Source organism: Bufo bufo, chromosome 7, assembly GCF_905171765.1.
Source record: "Bufo bufo chromosome 7, aBufBuf1.1, whole genome shotgun sequence".
NCBI classification, from domain to species: domain Eukaryota; kingdom Metazoa; phylum Chordata; class Amphibia; order Anura; family Bufonidae; genus Bufo; species Bufo bufo.
In genome coordinates, this window is record NC_053395.1 from 25840488 (window position 1) to 25860568 (window position 20081).

A 20081-nucleotide genomic window follows, 5' to 3' on the forward strand; every position below is an offset into this window, starting at 1 on the left:
GGCCACTAACGACACCTTTCAGAAAGTAATTTTTTTAATTAAAAAAATGATCAAGTATGGGGAGGGTATAATCACACCTGGACCTGTAACGACTCTCTGTTCCACTGTATAGGGGGTGTGCATGAAGCCTCATACATGCTCTAAACTCATATTCACACTTACGTTCCCTCCAGCTCATACTCATACCCACCTTCATACTCTTTCACAATCACCGCTATACTCACACTCACTCATACAGTCACAGTTGTGTGTACTGTACATTCATACTCTTAAACTCATACCCATATGCATCCTCACTGTTATTCTCACTCATACGCTCACAATCACACTTGTACATATGTTCATACATACAATTGTACATTAATCTATTGTACTCACACTAAGACTTACGCAAGCTCACACTCATACACACAGTCTGGTACAGAATGCATAATTGTATACTCACACTCATACATTTACAGCCATACATGTTCATAGTCAATCTCACACTCTTATTACCCTGATACATATACAATTGTATATTAATAGTTATTCACTGTGATGCTCACACTTATACAAAATCACTCATATAGTCAAACTCACTCAAGCAGGCACTCATACTCACGCTATACAATAGTCTGATACTCACACTTGTATTCACAATCACTGTTATACTCACTCATAATCACACTTGATCTTGTACTTATGCCCTACACTCCTTTTACGGTATGTACTTATATCAATGCTGACACACACCCATCCACACTCAGTTATTTACCCTCAATCATACTCACACACTTATAGTCTGATATTTAAACTTGTGTTCACAATCCCTGTTATACGAGCACTCATTCATACACTAACAATCCCAGTTGTACTTGCAATGTATACTCACTCATACACTCGGAAATCATCCGTGTACTTATATTCATGCTCACACTCATTGTTATCTCAGTCATACTGATACTCACACTTGTACTTCATATATATTTCATATTTATATACTCATATGTCTATTCACTGTTGTACTCTCTCATACACTCGCACATCATCCGTGTACTTATATTCATGCTCATAGACAGATTCACACTCACTAATCTCAGTCATACTGATACTCACACTTGTATTCATAGTCACTGCTTTAATCACTCATACTCACACTTGAACTTATACTGATCCTATACTCATATGCTTACTCACTGTTACTCACAAATCATCCGTGTACTTATATTCATGCTCATACACACGTATTCACATTGACTCAGATTCTTACACTCATATGCTCACACTCACACTTACATACTCTCTTTCCTGATGCTGCTCCTTGCCTGTAACTCTTATAATAAGCTCTTCTTCCTGAGCTTTACAGACACAACTGTTCGCAAAGTACTAGTGCCGGGTGTGCTTTATATACTGGCGTGGTGGAGCTTGTCACCCAACTTGCCATAGGCATGTACATTCACTTTGTTGTGCTGTTACAATCCTCCTTCCTCACCCTTCTCTGCTGCTCTGCCTGGGTGTGTCAGTCTCCACTGCAGTTCTCGCATTTTGTTCATGGATCAGGCTGAACAGAATAATAAGTCCCTTCTCAAGTACTTCATACTGTGGTGCGTTGCGTGCACTTTGCCATCTTTCTATTTAATGCGAGAATTACCTTTTAGTTTCTGATGCTCCCGGTACACTTATCAGTAATTGCAGGATAATCAGGCTCCTAAATGAACGAGGCTTTTAAAAACTGGAGGTAATAGACGCAAATGTCAGCTCAACCTCCATTTAAGCCATTAACCCGGTGCTGCTTTAATTCATTTATCTCGCCAGCTCCTGTCTTATTGAACGGAGCATCTACTCGCATGAAGTGATGAAAGGTGTGTGTGTGTGTGTGGGGAAGGGGGGGTTAATATTTTTACAAATATGACACTGGAGCGCACTCACTTGGCTGTATTTATTATTATTTATTATTATTGATATTATTATTATAATAATTTTTTTTTCTATTATTATTATTATTATAATTATTATAAAAAAAATATTATTATAATTATAATTATTATTATTATTAAAAAAATATATTATTATAATTTATTATTATTATAATTTATTTATTATTATTATAATTATTATAATTATTATTATTTATTATTATTATTATTATTATTATAATTATTATTATTATTTCCCATGCTTTTGTTAAAAATGTATGGATGTAACAAGGAAAATATATTATCCGTGCGGATGGGCTGCATTGGGTATGGCGGCACACAGCATGCCTATAGTCCCATGCAGAGGAGCCATATGGACTGTGTCTATAGTGTCTCCTTACAGCACTGTATTACAGAAGCAATGCGCTAACCCTCGTAGAATATTTTATGACGTCAGAGACATATAGAAGTTCAATATGACGTCATAGACTTCTATGGGTGCTTGAAACTTGATTAGAGGTCTAATAGGGCTGTATGGGGTTTGGCCTTGTTCACACTTGAACTAAAATTCTCCATCACAAGCCATAATATGGAAGCATTCTCCTCTACAATCATAGCTTCTAGGATCAGCATCCTCCGGCACGCCAGCTGTTCTGAAACTACAACTCCCAATCCTCCTTTCACTTTTTCGAGAGTTACAAGAACAGCCGAATTTTGGGAGTTGTAGTTTCACAGCAGCTGGAGTGCCGAAGGTTGCTGATCCCTGTTCTAGGGGAAAATACGATGTTATATGGCAGTGCATGGACTATGCAATGATAATGCGCTGCCCTACAGGGTCCTTGGTTATCCACTATCTGTAAGGATCTGACTGCCGGTGGTCCCACCGTTGGGACCTCCCACTGATCCCAAGCTATTTGCATCCCTCGTTTGAATGGAGCATCAGTCGAACATGCGCACTCCCACTCTGCGCTGTACTCCGCTACGTCCTTAAGTCTCATAGGCTTTGAATGGAGTGGTAGCGCACTGATGGCACTCTCCCCCCGGTCCCATAGAGGGACAAACTGCTCCATTGCAATGGGAGACACGGGACGCTTATTTTGTGAAAGGTGCGGGTCCCATCAGTGGGAATACCATTGATCAGACACCTATCACTTGTAGGTAGGTGATAGGTGTCAAATTGGGGACAACCCCTTTCTTCCTTATATCTAAAATATATGTCAGGTGCTAAATATAATATTCTACCACCAGTATAGTTCTGTAAAAATTCGCAGCAGCTGCACATGTTGCCTTTATGGTAGATATACCCTTGGTGGTAAGTGACTCCACATTTACCCGATGGAAAACCCAATGGAAATATGTGTCCAATCAGCAGGTGTGCAGCTATAGACAGGTAAATGGATCCGTCAATTAGCGCTGAGTGTGTTTAATGAGAACTTAACGATTAGTGTAGGACGCCAATTGCGCCCTGGGACGGTCACGTCATCAGCCGTGTCCCCGATGAGACTAATGCCATAGTAAGGAGCGAATGATTAAGACATCGAGGCCTGGATCGCTTCCTGTTTTGTTTGGTAAAGCAAATTCGAGGTTGCGTTAAACGACAAGATGTCAAGAACAAAGCACAAGACGCGGTGCGCTTTGTACTTTGTGTGAACCTTGCAGTATGACGGGGAGAATCTGTATCCTTTGATCTGAAAATACCAAGGTGGCAGACGCTGGAGATACTGCCCGGGCTGAGTGATGGCGTGTGCATGCTTGCAAGCCGGCTTTTATCTCGCTGCTGGGATAATTATACGATGAGACTCGCTCTGCCAAATCTTCTGAGAGTTCCTTCTGCTCCCCGTTGAAATGTCAGCACGGCTGCTGGGAGGAGGGAGAAATAAGATGCGAAAGAAATTAAATGTTTGGGAATGAAAGGGTGGGACGGAGATGATAGGAGTAGCTGTCATGTGTCCTGCTGAGACGGAGGACAAAAGGACAAGAAGGAAGAAAACCATGTTTCCAAATAGTAACTCATTCTCTATCTTCGTGGATTATGAGATCCCAGAAGGACGTGATAGGTGGTTTGGAAGTGGAAGAAGGGGGTAAGAGTGGTGACCAACTGGTGGGATTCTGTGGTAGACTGGCTAGTTGACTGGGTGAAAGGAATCACCTAGTTAGAAGGGGCATGATGAAAGTAGTAAATTGATTTTGTGGTTAATTGTTTATTGGTTGTGTGGAATACTTGGATAGGTGAGGTGGATGTTAGTGTGGAAGTGATCTTGGTTGGGTTCAGGAAAGTGGAAAAGAAAGACTAGATTGGTTCATGGATAGGACAAGTGGACAAATTGGATGCATGGGAGAAGAAGAAAGTAGATTGGATGGAGAAGAAGGGGAAAGGATTGTGACCAACTAGTAGGTTGGTCATAGACTGGCTTGTGAATTTGGTGAAAGTTGTCACTGTTTTGGAAATGGCATGAGGAAAGCAGATTTGTTTTATGGTGAGGAGGAAAATTGTACATTCGTTGAAAGTGAACAAAGACATGATAGGTGAGTTGGGTTGTGGGAACTATGTGATGGAAGTGATTGAGTATATTGGTTTGATGGATGGAAGGAGTGAAAAATTGGTTAGACACGGTGATTGAAGGACAGTAAGATGGTGGAAATAAGTGATAGACTGTCTGCATGAGGGCTGAAGAAAGTAGTAGATTGTCTGGTAGACTATTTGGATTTGTGGACTTGGTGAAAGTTATCATTTGTGAAAGTAGTGTGACGGAGTCATAGGCTGATTTCATGGGCGATGGTACATTTTTATGAATGGAGGGACATCAAAGGTTGGATGGATGCTGGGGTGGAAGTGATCACTTGGTAGGACTCAGATGTGAGAGAAGTGGTTATTTTTTGGAAAAGGGAAATGTTAAATTGGTTTAATGAAGAAAACAAGTAGTGCTCTGGATACATGGGATAAAGAGAGATTGAAAGGGGAGAAGTGTTGGTGGTCGACTGTTTGGCTTGTGGACTTAGTGAATTCTGTCACTTTTTTGGAAATGGCGTGAGGGAAGTAGTGGAATGGTTTCTTGGAGAAGTGGGAAATGGTACATCGGTTGGATAAGAAGAAGGAGATAGTAGCTCAGTTCAGTTGTAAAGGAAGTGGTTGAGTAGTGGAAGAGGGAAAGTTATATTGGTTTGATGGATGGTAGAAGTGGTAGACTGGTTGGATGATGGTGACTAAAGAGAAGGTAAGATGGGAGAAGTGAGGGACTGAGAAGTGAGTAGACTGGATGCATGAGAGGTGTAGAAAGTAGTAGATTGGCTGGGGGAGAAGGGGGGGAGAGAAATGTGACCAACTGGTTTGTTGGTGGTAGATTGTTTGGCTGGTGGACTTGGCGGAAACTGTTGCTTTAGTGGAAATGGCTTGAGAGAAGTAGTAGATTGGTTTCATGAGGAAGAGGGAGATTATAAAGGGAAACATTGCATTGGTCTGATAGTTGAGAGAAGTGGTAGATGATTAAGATGTGGATGAGTGAAGAGATGCATGGGAGATGAAGAAAGTTTTAGGTTCACTAGGGGAAAAGGAGATGTGACTAGATGGTGGGATGGAAGCAGACTATTAGGTTGGTGGATTTTGTAGATTGGTTGAACGAGGGGTGAAGAGAAAGTAGTAGTTGATTGGAAAGGGGGTAAAGGAGGAAGGAGATTGGTTGGATGAGGGAAGTGGTAGAATAGGGAATAGTGAAGGCAGTCATGGATTGCATGTGGATTAAGGAAGTAGTAGATGATCCCATCATCTCCCTACTTCACTAACTCTTATCTTGGCAGAATATTCATCCCCAGGAAGCATCGGCAACGCTTTGACCATGTGGTGTCCCAGAGTCTCATCAGCAAGATCTGCCGGTCCAGAAGTGAGCGCAGTAATCGTCTGAGGAGGAGTCGTAGTGAAGATCACCATGAAAGGTTGCTGGTGTCTACAAGGGCAGCTCCTATGCCCCACTGCCAGGACGATGTGGGCAGGGGATTGAAGAAGAGCAGTTCTCTTGTTGCTGGCAATGTGGGCACTGGAAAGCCACACAGGTAAATGTAATACCTTAAAGAGGTTTTGCAAGAATAGGCGCAGGGTATTTGGCAACCCCCCCCCCCCCCCCTTCTCCTCTTCACTTGGTCAAATCTGTAAAGGAAAGATTACCTACCTGTTTCCCGGCATCGGCTTCCCGCTCGTTCTCCCCCAGGCCCGCGTTGCTCCTCTGGGCTCCCTTGATGTCAACATCCGGAGGTGACTGGCTCCCCTTACATCATGACAAATTGTCACGTGGTCCAGCCAAGTGGGTGGGTTTGCCAAAACACCCCCTATTCTTTCACAACCCCTTTAAAGGGTGTTTACACTTTTACAACCATTTGTTTTGTTATTGCTCCAATAAGGCAACATTACAAGTAGTCTTGAATCTAATCAGGCTACCGTTTTGGGTATACAGCTCCTGTTCAGACTTATACGTATATCTTCATGGTTACAGACTACAAACAAACCCTGTGTGTAGTCTGACTTTCACTCTGCCCCCTCTCCTTACAGATGGAAGAGAGTGACACGACTGAAGGATCAGACTAGACAGAGGGATTGTTTGTGGTCTGTAACCATGGAGACACATAGATCTGAAAAGGAGCTGCATGCACATGACAGCAGGATATTTTTTTAATCAAAGCTACTTCATTTTTTCATTTGTTTTTTTCTTTTCTCTCCTAATACCTTGGCAGGACGGTACGGGTGTGTAAGGGAAGTAGCAGCTTTGGGTTCACATTACGGGGTAATGCTCCAGTATGGATTGAGTCCATTCTCTCAGGTACCGTTCTTCAGCATTGCTATATCTTAAGTGCACAGTAAAATATTATGCTAAACGATACCAGCCAAAACGAAATAGATTTTCCTTCCGTATAATGTGTTAGACATGTTAGTGTCAGAATATGATGACTTATCTCTTCCAGGCAGCCCTGCAGAGGTGGCAGGACTCCAGCCTGGAGACAGAATATTATTCTTGAACGGCTTGGACATGAGGTGAGGATCTTGGCGTGTCTACCCTGACACAACGATGACAGATACGGCTCTTCTGCCTCTGATACATTGGGCTCAATGACAAAGAAGGAAATCGGGCAACTGTAATAAAGAATGGATGATGACTTACCTGACAGCTCCTAGCCTCCCCAGTGCTCCCAGTAGGGCTTTTTTTCCCGTCTACAGTGGTGACAACACGTCAACAACATGGGTTGTCTAGTTTCCTCTTGAAACTGGACAACCCCTTTTAAAAGGGGTTTTCAAGGCTTTAATACTGATGACCTAGGTCATCAGTACCTGATCGAGGGGGGGGGGGGGTCCAACACCGATCATCTGTTTGGGAAGGCACGGGCCCTTCTGTGAGTGCCATGGCCTTCTCTGTGCTCACCAAGCGCCGTACATAGTATAGTGGTTGTGCTTGGTATTGCAGCTCAGCCCCATTCACTTCTATGGGACTCAGCTGCTCCTAGGCCACGTGGCCAATTAACCTGTCATCACTGGCCTAGGAAAAGCTGAGAGAAGGCCACAGTGCTACCGCGAGCTCCGGTGCCTTCAAAAACAGCAGATCGGCGGGGGTCCCTGGTGTCGGAGTACCACCAATCAGATACCGATGACCTATCCAGAAGATGGGGTCATCAGTATAAAAGTATCGGAAAACCCCTTTAAGGCCTCTTGCAGACGAACGTAAGGGCTCCGTGCCCGTGCTGCGGCCCGCAAATTGCGGTCCGCAATGCACAGGCGCAGACAATGCACGGGCGCAGACCCTGGGCCAGCCGCATGCGGATGGCAAAAAGATAGGACAAGTTCTATCTTTTTACGGAACGGAACACCACAGAAGCACTCCGTAGTGCTTCCGAGGGGTTCCGTCCCGTGCTTCCATTCTTCACCGTTCCGCATCTCCGGATTTGTGGACCCATTTAAGTCAATAGGTCCGCATCCGTGATGCGGGATGCACAGGGAACGGCGCCCGTGTATTGCGGGTTCGCAATACGGCAACGGGACACCTACATTCGTCTGCAATAGGCCTAACAATGAGCTTCTGTGTGCTGGAAAAATAATTGAAAGCGGTATTCCGACCATAGTAGTGGTGACAGCCCAATGCAGATGTTTTCTTACATTTTGTACTGTTTTTCACCTTGTTTTTTATTTCTTGTGTTCTTTTCTCTCCCATTACTTTTCATTTGTTTGCGATCATCTTGTTGACGAAGTTTGGCGGTATTTTTGGTGGTCTTTAATTTTTTATCACGGAGGGCAGTAGATGACCCGCTCCACTTTTTCCTTCTATTTTCACTTTTAGGAACTGCTGCCATGAGAAGGTGGTCTGCATGCTGCAAGGCAGTGGCGCCATGCCCACGTTAGTAGTGGAAGAGGGCAGTGTGACGTACTGCACAGGTGAGATGCTACAACGTGCGTCCGTGAAAATATTCACATGCAAGGAGATTTGTATCAGAAATACATGTCTTATTATAACAGGCATTAACCTCCTTAAAGTGAAACTCCAGGAAAAAAGTGATCTTATAGATGAGCACATGCAAGGCTGCAGTTTATATCGCCAAGTATCAGCATGATAAAAGGTGTGCTGCCATCTTGTGCCCAACATATGTTACTGCAAGGTCATGAATTTCTGGAACCCTGTTAAAAGACTGATTTTCCAATAACAATGTTTGGTTATTTTCCTTCTAATGTTAACTTCATTTGTTTTTCATCTCCTGCATTACAGATTCAGATTCTGATACTACTCTCCCATCATCCGCTCTCACTTCCCTTCAGTGGGTAGCAGAAATTCTTCCCTCAAACATTCGTATACAAGGAAGGAGTTTTAGCCAACAACTGGAACATCTACTCACCCCTACAGAGCGATACACAGTGTGTAAAGCGCTAGAGAGCTTTTTTCAGCACAGGTATATTAAGAAAATAACTACTATAATACTGCCATCTACGTACACGAATATAACTACTATAATACTGCTCCTATGTACAAGAATATAACTACTATAATACTGCCTCCTATGTACAAGAATATAACTACTATAATACTGCTCCTACCTACAAGAATATAACTACTATAATACTGCCTCCTATGTACAAGAATATAACTACTATAAGGCTGGGTTCACACAAGCGTGTCCGGATTAGTTCCGGATGCGTCCCGGTGTGTTGCGGCAAACCCGCGCGAGTAGGAATGCAATTGCAGTCAGTTTTGACTGCGATTGCGTTCCGATGTTCAGTTTTTATCGCGCGGGTGCAATGTGTTTTGCACGCGCGTGATAAAAAACCGACTGTGGTACCCAGACCCGAACTTCTTCACTGAAGTTCAGGTTTGGGTTCGGTGTTGTGTAGATGTTATTATTTTCCCTTATAACATGGTTATAAGGGAAAATAATAGCATTCTGAATACAGAATGCATAGTAGGTGATCAATTGAGGGTTAAAAAATAAAAAAAATTAACTCACCTTCTCCTCTTGTTCGCGTAGTTCTCCCGGTCTTTAGTTCTTTAAAAAGATGAACTATGGGTTAAAGGACCTTTGGTGACGTCAGATCACATGCTCCAATCACATGGTACATCACCGCGGTGATATACCATGTGATTGGAGCATGTGATCTGACGTCACCAAAGGTCCTTTAGCCCATAGTTCATCTTTTTAAAGAACTAAAGACCGGGAGAACTACGCGAACAAGAGGAGAAGGTGAGTTAATTTTTTTTATTTTTTAACCCTCAATTGATCACCTACTATGCATTCTGTATTCAGAATGCTATTATTTTCCCTTATAACCATGTTATGAGGGAAAATAATACACTGTATAGACTGTCACCTAGCAACCGTGCGTGAAAATCGCACCGCATCCGCACTTGCTTGCGGATGCATGCGATTTTCACGCAACCCCATTCACTTCTATGGGGCCTGCGTTGCGTGAAAAACGCAGAATATAGAGCATGCTGCGATTTTCACGCAACGCATAAGTGATGCGTGAAATCATCGCTCATCTGAACAGCCCCATTGAAATGAATGGGTCCAGATTCAGTGCGGGTGCAATGCGTTCACCTACCGCATTGCACCCGCGCGGAAATCTCGCCCGTGTGAACGCAGCCTAATACTGCTCCTATGTACAAGAATATAACTACTATAATACTGCCTCCTATGTACAAGAATATAACTACTATAATACTGCCTCCTATGTAAAAGAATATTACTACTATAATACTGCTCCTGTGTAAAAGAATATAACTACTATAATACTGCTCCTATGTACAAGAATATAAAACTATGCCGAACCTGAGGGGTTAATTGTGCGTATCATAGCCCTCTGTAAGAGATCAGGTGCTGCCAGGCAGGAGGGGGCAGACCCCCCTCCCTCCCCTGTATTACATTCATTGGTGGCCAGTGCGGCCTCACCTCTCCCCCCCCTCCCCCTAGTTAAAATCACGTTCCGAATCCCCCATCATTGGTGGCCAGTGCGGCCTCCCCTCTCCCCTAGTTAAAATCACGTTCCCCCATCATTGGTGGCCAGTGCGACCTCACATCTCCCCCCCCCCCTAGTTAAAATCACCTTCCCCCATCATTGGTGGCCAGTGCGGCCTCACATCTCCCCCCCCCCCTAGTTAAAATCACCCCCCCATCATTGGTGGCCAGTGCGGCCTCACATCTCTCCCCCCCTAGTTAAAATCACGTTCCCCCATGATTGGTGGCAGCGGAGAGTTCCGATCGGAGTCCCAGTTTAATCGCTGGGGCTCAGATCGGTAACCATGGCAACCAGGAAGCTACTGCAGTCCTGGTTGCCATGGTTACTTAGCAATTTTTAGAAGCATTATACTTACCTTCGCTGTCTGTGACCGGCCGGGCGCTCCTCCTACTGGTAAGTGACAGGTCTGTGCGGCGCATTGCCTATAGCACAGACCTGTCACTTACCAGTAGGAGGAGCGCCCGGCCGGTCACAGACATCGCAGGTAAGTATAATGCTTCTAAAAATTGCTAAGTAACCATGGCAACCAGGACTGCAGTAGCGTCCTGGTTGCCATGGTTACCGATCGGAGTCCCAGCGATTAAACTGGGACTCCGATCGGAACTCTCCGCTGCCACCAATGATAGGGGAACGTGATTTTAACTGGGGGGGGGAGATGTGAGGCCACACTGGCCACCAATGATGGGGGAACGTGATTTTAACTAGGGGGGGGGAGGTGAGGCCGCACTGGCCAACAATGATGGGGGAAGGTGATTTTAACTAGGGGGCGGGGGAGAGGGGAGGCCACACTGGCCACCAATGAATGTAATACAGGGGAGGGAGGGGGGGTCTGCCCCCTCCTGCCTGGCAGCACCTGATCTCTTACAGGGGGCTATGATACGCACAATTAACCTCTCAGGTTCGGCACCTGAGGGGTTAATTGTGCGGATCACAGCCCCCTGTAAGAGATCGGGTGCTGCCAGGCAGCAGGGGGCTGTCATGTACACAGTTCGTAGTATATTCTAACTTGAAGCGTCCTCATCACTATGGGAACGCCTCTGTGTTAGAATATACTGTCGGATATGAGTTTTCACAAAGTGAAAACTCAGCTCTGAAAAAGCTTTTATGCAGACGGATCTGCGATCCGTCTGTGTGAAAGTAGCCTACGGCCACGGATCACGGACGCGGATGCCAAACTTGTGTGCATCCGTGTTTTTTCACGGACTCATTGACTTGAATGGGTCCGTGAACCGTTGTCCGTCAAAAAAATAGGACAGGTCATATTTTTTTGACAGACAGGAAACACGGATCACGGCGGCGGATGACAAACGGTGCATTTTCCGTGTTTTCAACGGACCCATTGAAAGTCAATGGGTCCGCAGAAAATCACTGAAAACGGAACAACGGCCACGGATGCACACAACGGTCGTGTGCAAGAGGCCTAATAATGTGTGCATTGATGAGGGATTTTCATGTACAGTGTGTTCAGAAAGTCTTCAGACCCTTTCACTTTTTTCACATTTTGTTATGTTGCTTCTTGTGCTAAAAAAAAAATATTAATCCAGTTTTCCCCCATCAATCTGCCCTCAATTCCCCATATTGAAAAGGTGCGAACCGAATGTTTGAAATATTTAATTTATTGAAAAGGTAAAAGTAAAATCTTGCACTGACATAAGTATTCAGACCCTTTACTCAGTACTTAGGGCTCTTTCACACTTGCATTGTCCGGATCCGGCGTGCACTCCATTTGCCGGAGGTGCCCGCCGGATCCGTAACAACGCAAGTGAACTGAAAGCATTTGAAGACGGATCCGTCTTCAAAATGCGTTCAGTGTTACTATGGCACCCAGGACGCTATTAAAGTCCTGGCTGCCATAGTAGTAGTGGGGAGCGGGGGAGCAGTATACTTACAGTCCGTGCGGCTCCCCGGGCGCTCCAGAATGACGTCAGAGCGCCCCATGCGCACGTTTAGCTTAAGGCCTTGCGGCAAGTGTTCAGGATTTTTGGCCGGAGCAAAAAGCGCAGCATGCTGCGGTATTTTCTCCGGCCAAAAAACGTTCCGGTCCTGAACTGAAGACATCCTGATGCATCCTGAACGGATTTCTCTCCATTCAGAATGCATTAGGATAAAACTGATCAGGATTCTTCCGTCATAGAGCCCCGACGATGGAACTCTATGCCGGAAGAAAAGACCGCAGGTGTGAAAGAGCCCTTAGTTGAAGCCCCTTTGGCAGTGATTCCAACCTCCAGTCTTCTTGGGGTTGAGGCCAGAAGGGTTACCCCTGGATTTGGGGATTTTCTGACGTTTTTCCTCTACAGATCCTCTTGAGCTCTGTCAGGTTGGATGGGGACCATCGGTGGACAGCCATTTTCAGGTCTCTCCAGAGATCTTCCATTGGTTCAGGGCTCTGGCTGTTGTCCCTCAGCCTTTCCTGTGTTGTCTTCGCTATGTAGGGTCATTGTCTTGTTGGAAGGTGAACCTTCGGCCCAGTCTGAGGGCCAGAACTCGGGATCAGGGTTCCATTAAGAATATCTCCATATGGCTTCCATGTGTCTTTTACTGAGGAGAGGCTTCTTTCTGGCCAATCTGCCATAAAGCCCAGATTGGTGCAGGCTGCAGTGATGGTTGACCTTCTGGAACATTCTCCCATCTGCACACAGGACACATTCGGAGCTGAGCCAGAGTGACCATTGGGTCCTTGGTCACCTTTCTTACCAAGATCCTTCTCCCCTTATTACTTAGTTTGGTGGGGCGGTTGCTCTAGAAAGACTCCTGATTGTCCCAAACTTCAATTTAAGAATTATGGAGGCCACTGTTCTTAACTTTCAGTGCAGCAGAAATGTTTTTGTCCCCCTCTCCAGATCTGTGCCTCCACACCGTCCTGTCTACAGGCAGTTCTTTCCTCCTCACGGCTTGGTTTTTGCTCTGGTATGCATTGTCAGCCATGAGACCTTATATAGACCGGGCTGCGTCTTTCCAAATCATGTCCAATCACCTGAATTTACCACAAGTGATTCCAATCAAGGTGCAGAAACATCTCAAATATGATCAAAAGAAATGGGAGGCCCCAGAGCTAAATAACAAGTGTCAGAGCAAAGGGTCTGAAAAGTTACGTCCAAGCCAACCTTTGGAAAAATTGAAAATTAGCAAAAATGTCTAACATTCTGTGTTCACTCGACTCATTATCAAGTATGGAGAGCAGATTGATGGGGGAAACTTGTTTTTCTTAAATTTATTTTAGCACAAGGAGCAACATAACAAAATGTGAGAAAGTGAAAGCGTCTGATGACTTTCTGAACACACTGTATGTAGACATTCATATAGATAGTTCTTCTCCCTTCTATGGTCGGATACATGATAAGGTCACATCTGAGGACACACTGTGACAGCTGCTCCATCTGTGACCTCCATTGTGATCTCTTTGTGTCCTCAGGAACATTGACACTCTCATCGTGGATATATATCCGGTCCTCGACACTCCGGCCAAACAGATCATCTGGCAATTCATCTTCCAGCTGATGACATATGAGGAGCAGGAGCACTGCCAGCACAAGATCGCCCGTTTCCTGGGGTTCAAGGCAGGTCAGAGAGCTCTGTAACCGAGCGCTCACCTCCTCATGTCCATCTCCTATCACCTCCCACCACCATGGTGACCTCTACAAGGACAGCACCACTGTGGGCTGTTGTGTCATAGCTGCCCTGAGATTTTACCATGTACAGATTCAGGGGTGGACGCAGGATAACCTTCATTGACCACCACTGGTCAGCACACTTGGGTGGAGGAGATGGGCCCTTCATATGGATTAAGGGGTTACTATCGATATATTGTATAGTGCTAGTTCTATGCTGGTATACCGAATCCCACAATGCACCCAAGAGCTGCGCGGTGTTCTGTCAGTCCCATAGACTTGCACTGGAGTGGTGGAACTTCATGCCTGACCACCAGTCTGCAGTGAGGACCTCCATTCCACTGATTATGGGGGGGACCCCCAGTGATCAGACATTTATCACCCCTCCTCTGAACAGCCCCTTTAAATGGAGCCATGCCATGTTCTGGCCTCTCCACTGGGGGGTGCACTAGAGCAGAGTCAATGATAACAATTATAATTATTATGAAGGTGAATTCTTGAGGTTTTATGTTTTTTTTGTAGTTTAAAAAAATATATATATTACTATACGGCTTGAAGCAAGGCAAATTCTTGAACACATCGAATACGGATTTATGAGATTAATCGCTCAGCGTGCTCTCGGGCTGTCCCCTTTATTATTACAATGACAACATCTGTTCCCCCGACTCCCATCGTCTCCATCGTCCGCTCCTGCTGTCACCATAGCAACCGTATTTTCTTCCCTTAAATCCAGTTATTCGGAGGGGCCGGGTCACTTGACCGCGCTATAAGTTCACCCCCTCCGTAATGCGGTTTATACAGGACTCCTCTGGTGATGACTATTATGCATTACAGACAATGCGCAGCCATGTAAATTAAGCTTTTAATTCCTTGATCTGCCCCAGCAAAATCCCCGTTCGGTTGGGTATTATAACTCTCAACATGTCGCTCGCCCTGGTTGAATTACGCCCTAGCCCTGATATGTGACTCTGCCATAAAACGAATGACGGCGTCCATTTTTATATGATCCTTTTTGCTAAAATATTATCTTTTGCTCTTTCCTATGCAGCTGGCATGGATGCGGATATTGGGGTCCAACATCGAGGGTCTCTCCATGGACAGGCAATGTACCAGGGGAGCATACGGGCACCACCTGCGGAGGAAGGGAAGATGGGTGACTATAATTCACGTATTAACACTTTATATGCCTTAGCTAATATTCAGTTATGTGCTTTTAGGGAAAAAAAAGGGGGGCGTTCCTTTTGGAGGATACCACACGTGCCATGCGAACAAACTCAGCTCTGCTACATCTACATACCTCCTAAATGTATAAAGTACAAACAGTGACGTTTATTCTGTATAAAGTTGTATTTTACCGGTCAGAGCTATGAAAATAAAGTAATTTAAAGCGAGTCACCTCCGAAATCGGTTTCAAAGTAAACATACCGCCATGTAGGGTAGGTGCCCCAAAATATAATCAGACCTTCCCTGTGCAAATTCAATTCTCCGAGCCTGAGAAATGCTTCTTTTTATTCTTATGCTAATAAGCAGTTCGGTGCACCATGGGCGGGGTCTCTAAGCTTTAGTGCACCACCGCTTCCCTTGTAACGCCGCCAGACCTCCCCCCTTTGTTTGAATGACAGTCCCCGACAGCCACTGTGATAAATCTGGTAAGGCATCCAATACAGATACCTATTTCCCCTCCCCAAAAGGGGTGTCGCCTTTGCCTTTTGCTCCTCCCACTGCCTTGTCCACAGTGTAGACAGTCCAAGGCTAAGCCATGGTCTCTAAACTCCACCCCTTCCATAGTTGCCAACTGTCCCAAATTTTCTGGGACTGCCAAATTCTGCAAATTTGCGCAGTCCCAGGCCGAAAATAGGTGGGGCTAACTCAAACTCTGTAAGTGGGTGTTTCCAGGTGGATCTGGGATGTTCCTCAGGGGTGGGGCTTATATGGCCCGATTTTACCAACTGAGATGTTGGTAAGTATGTCCTTCCGATATCTGAAAACGGAAAGGCCCCCCCCCTTTCTAAATTTGCAGTCCCTGAGAGCTCATGGGTTCATATAATAACGTAGTGTATTTCTCTCACACAGTCGCCCAGTGTGACCCAATGGAAGTTACCCCCCGTCTGACGTCAGGAGAGAGACAAGCGGGAGACGGGACGTCGTTACCCGAAACACCGAACCCCAAAATGGTCTGCACTACTGTCTTATGTGAATTGCGTCTGTACATTGCGTGTTAGGGGTCAGCAGGTTACATAGCTGGTATATCACTGATAGGATTAAATAACTTTGTTCAGTGGAAAGATTTTACATGTCATCAGAAGCTGTCAGTAGTGCAGCCTCAGGCTTTGGGCCTGTAACTTCAAGCCTTTATATCTCAGCACAGGAGTAAGAGATTAATAACCGGTTTTCAGAATATTATTGCACATGAGAGGACTTTTTATACCTGTCTTCTAGTAGGTCACCTTTAAAATATATTCACTGCCTGCAGTGGAGGTAGTCATTTTTGTAGAATACTAATTAGCAATTCATAAGGCAATCACATAAAGTTCTGCGTCTGTTCATGTGTTGTCTGAATAAACCCTTAAAAAGTCCCTGCCTGTTTTACTAAATTCTGGAGTAGATTTCCTGTGTTTTCTCACACCTCTGTTATTACCCCTAGAAATGTATGACTGAGTTGACAACTGGGAGCTACCATTCCTTTGGTCAATTGGCTTGTCGGTGTCCAGTCTGACAGTGGGTGATATTAGACTGTGTAGGAATACACACCTTCTTTTGACAAGGGGGATGGTAACACCCAGTTGGTCATACATTTCCAGGAGGAATAACAGAGGGATCAGCACAGCTGTTATTTTATGGAGCATACACCTTCATATACCACTACTGGTTGTGTATCCTCGTCCTTATACTGACACTTTCTTCCTTTTGCCTCTTTCTCCCTCCTCCGTGTTTAGATGTCGGCCGTTTATGCGGAATTAGAGAACCGCTTCATTAATAATATGCCGGGTAAACTGAGCAGCTTGAGATCCCGCGGGTCGTGTAACCTCTACCACACCACAGGTACTACTACTGCAATCCTCCTGGGACTTTCTACTTGTCTCTTCCGTTTAGCTCATGTAATGGGATGCCTTCTGTACCCAGGAGAGCGCAAGCTGGTGCAAGGTGGTCACTGGCAAAATTCTGCGCCCCCTTCTGACCCGTGCCCTCCACGCCCACCCAGTGCCCCGTCGCCCAGCAGCTCCGAGTCAAATCCTTATGTCAGCCTGGATGGAAGTTTACCACCGTCGCCAACTCACAGAAAGATCTTCACCTTCTCTCGACCGAGCCGCTCCCGAGACACTGACCGATTCTTGGATGTGCTCAGCCGGCAGCTAGGACAGAACTTGGCAATCACCGATCAGTTTCTTACTCCTGAGAATGACTACGAAGAGGTAAGGGACTCGAATGAGTGTTAATCCTGAGCTGCCTGCTTCATGAATAGAATGTCAGGACTGCAGTAAAATGCAGAACTTGTAGATGAGCAGGAAATTAGGGGATGAGCAATAGAGCCGGATTGGGGTATGCACTCTGACGCCAATAATATGCAATGGCTGGGTCAGGTGTAGGTGATAGTTTATAATTTTGTTCGTGACGCCAATTGCAGCGTGCGCAGGGTACTAACACAGGGCCCTTTAAGGTGTTGTAACTCACGTACCATGTTAGGAATGCCAGAGTGGTGTAATGTCTCTGTACGGTGGTAGTAATAGTGTCAACGGTGTCTCCTACCTGGGTACGGCTGGACTCCTGGATCCTGGCTCACTTGCAATAAATGAGTGTGGTGCTAGTAGGAGTAATTGAGGGATTTGCAGCAATAATTATGATCCAGACCTTGGGTAAAGTTCAAACTTGTCTTTACTAGATGCAGCTTTTATCCAAGTGAGATACAGCATTAGTCTGAAGTCCCAGCAGGTATTGGCAATGTGTGGCAGGAATCTGGCTTCTGCTCTATCATGTGCCTGGAGCTTTTTGCAGGAAAAGGACGTCTGCTTAGTAACTCTGTAATGTGGCAGGAATTTATCTTCTGCACTGACTGTCTTCTGCTGTCTTGGGACTGACTAGCTGAGGAGGAATATGTCTTCTACTGGGGTCTCTGGACATTACTCACAGCTATTGTCTCAGGGTATGCTTCTTCCTGTAACTGGAGGTGGCTGCTTGCTTTCTTCCAGCTGAGGCTGCAAGGCTCAGGCTGGGGATGATGATCAATTGTCTAAGTCGAGACAAGATCCTGGCTTTGGATTACTATATCTGGGAGCTCTACAAGCACAGCCTTCCCCTAGCACGGGTGGCTGGCACACTAACTTAACTTCCTTCCCCACCCCATGAGGCAGGATGTGGGCCAGCCCACTTCTGCTCATAGAGGGGGAGCTGAACTGGAATGTACTATTCCAGCCTAGAAATACTAAACTGTAGCTAAGTCCTTGCCAGAACACATTGCTGCCACCTGCTGGTGAACATGAAGAATGACAACAGAGGACATTTACAGGGCTTAGAATGCACATATGTGAGAATGTTATGTGAAATTACGACAAGGTAAATACACTTAACAGGTTATAGCGGGGTGAAAGAGTTTCGTAACATAACTCTGGGATGTTACAGATGTAACTGCATAATAATAGGCAATTAGACCCTTAAAGGAAAATTTAGGGCAAAAATTATAAATCCCTAGGGTGGGGTATGATACAGGAAATCCAAAGAATTTTTGTGTCATGCTCCGCCCCCTCAGGCCTTGTACAAGGCAGAACACATTGTATCAGTTTTATCTGGAGCGTTCCTTTAAGAAAGCTAGGTGACAACTCCTATTGGCACAGCAATGACGACTACTAGGGGTTGTCACTCAGCGACTCAGAGGCATAAAGGGCGGGCACAATGTACTTGCCCTTTTTTTCACTAGACTTTTTTGCAGATGAGCTTTCAAGATGACCACCTGAGCTGTGCCCCACGCGCAGTGAGCACGACCAGCGAGTCAGCAGGCAGCAGTGAAGATGGCAGCTCGCTCACCTATTCCTCAGTATCCGACCACATCCCCCCACCCCCACACAGCCCCCCTCCTCCACCGCCTCCGCAGAATCCAAGAGGGGAGCCAGCCCGCAAAAAGGAAATATCCAAAACGGCGCCCCCTTCCTTTCCTCGAGGTGTGGGGGGTTGTATACAACCACCTTTACCCCCAGCTCCCCCTCCTCTCCCCATACCCCCTGTTCCTCCGGCACCACCTCTAGAGCCCCTGGCGCATCGTGGCATGCACAGGCGCAGCGAGTCCAGCCACATGAGCGTGAAGAGACTACGATGGGAACAGGTGGAAAACTCCGAAGGGACGATATGGGGGCAGGTAAGTCGTCTGCTTTGGACTTCCAACCATGGTCCCAGTGCTGTAAGGCAGCAGTGCTACCCGCCGGCCTTATTGTTCAGGGGGTGTAGCTATAGTGGTGGCAATGGTTGCCATTGTATTGCGCCCTAAGGGGGGCCCAAAATGTAATTTTAGAATCCATAAAGAACATCTCTCATTCTGGAGGACCAGGGAAGTCTGTGCATTACATGGACAGTCCATTGGTTTTAAAAGGCATCATGCAATACTTAATTTTCCCTGTGGAGGCGCTGCAGGGAAACTGAACATTTGCTACTAGGTCCCTCCACAGATTGCAGCTGATTGCTAGGGGGCTCAGCAGCAGGACACAGTGGGGGACTTCTTCTAGCAAAAAAGGTGGTCTATGGTGGATTCAACGACTACTCCTCAAACCCAATGACTTTCCCTATCTTTCTGCAGTTAGGGGAAGAATCAGACTATGAAAAACTTAGCGACATGGTGAAGTACCTGGACCTGGAGCTGCACTTCGGTACCCAGAAACCAGCACGTAAGCAGAGAATGGACCATTATGTGTCATCATAACCCCCAATATGTACCAGCCAGATTCATATAATATAAAAAAAAATTGTTTATTGTTTTGTGTATACAGCTCCTGTGCTGACTTATGTGTCTCCATGGATACAGACTACAAACAATTCCATGTGTAGTCTGATTTCTGCAGTCAGGTATTACTTCCCTCGATCAGTTCCCGACTTCATGCTAATATACATTCG

General features: G+C 45.6%; 1 protein-coding gene across 5 annotated transcripts in view; it reads left to right on the top strand.

Annotated features, from left to right (window-relative positions):
• LOC121008543 (Grid2 interacting protein) overlaps window positions 1–20081 on the top strand; it is a 77096-nt gene that overhangs the window by 39695 nt on the left and 17320 nt on the right. For 3 of the 5 annotated variants that reach the window (XM_040441166.1, XM_040441169.1, XM_040441170.1), the window contains 12 exons: window positions 5694–5945; window positions 6621–6706; window positions 6849–6918; window positions 8213–8307; window positions 8636–8816; window positions 13790–13938; window positions 15034–15153; window positions 16059–16159; window positions 16922–17027; window positions 17109–17398; window positions 18898–19332; window positions 19768–19855. In XM_040441166.1, coding sequence (XP_040297100.1) covers window positions 5694–5945; window positions 6621–6706; window positions 6849–6918; window positions 8213–8307; window positions 8636–8816; window positions 13790–13938; window positions 15034–15153; window positions 16059–16159; window positions 16922–17027; window positions 17109–17398; window positions 18898–19332; window positions 19768–19855 — 1973 coding nt within the window. The remainder of the gene's footprint in view (window positions 1–5693; window positions 5946–6620; window positions 6707–6848; window positions 6919–8212; window positions 8308–8635; window positions 8817–13789; window positions 13939–15033; window positions 15154–16058; window positions 16160–16921; window positions 17028–17108; window positions 17399–18897; window positions 19333–19767; window positions 19856–20081) is intronic. The other 2 variants (XM_040441167.1, XM_040441168.1) reach the window with 2 other exon arrangements.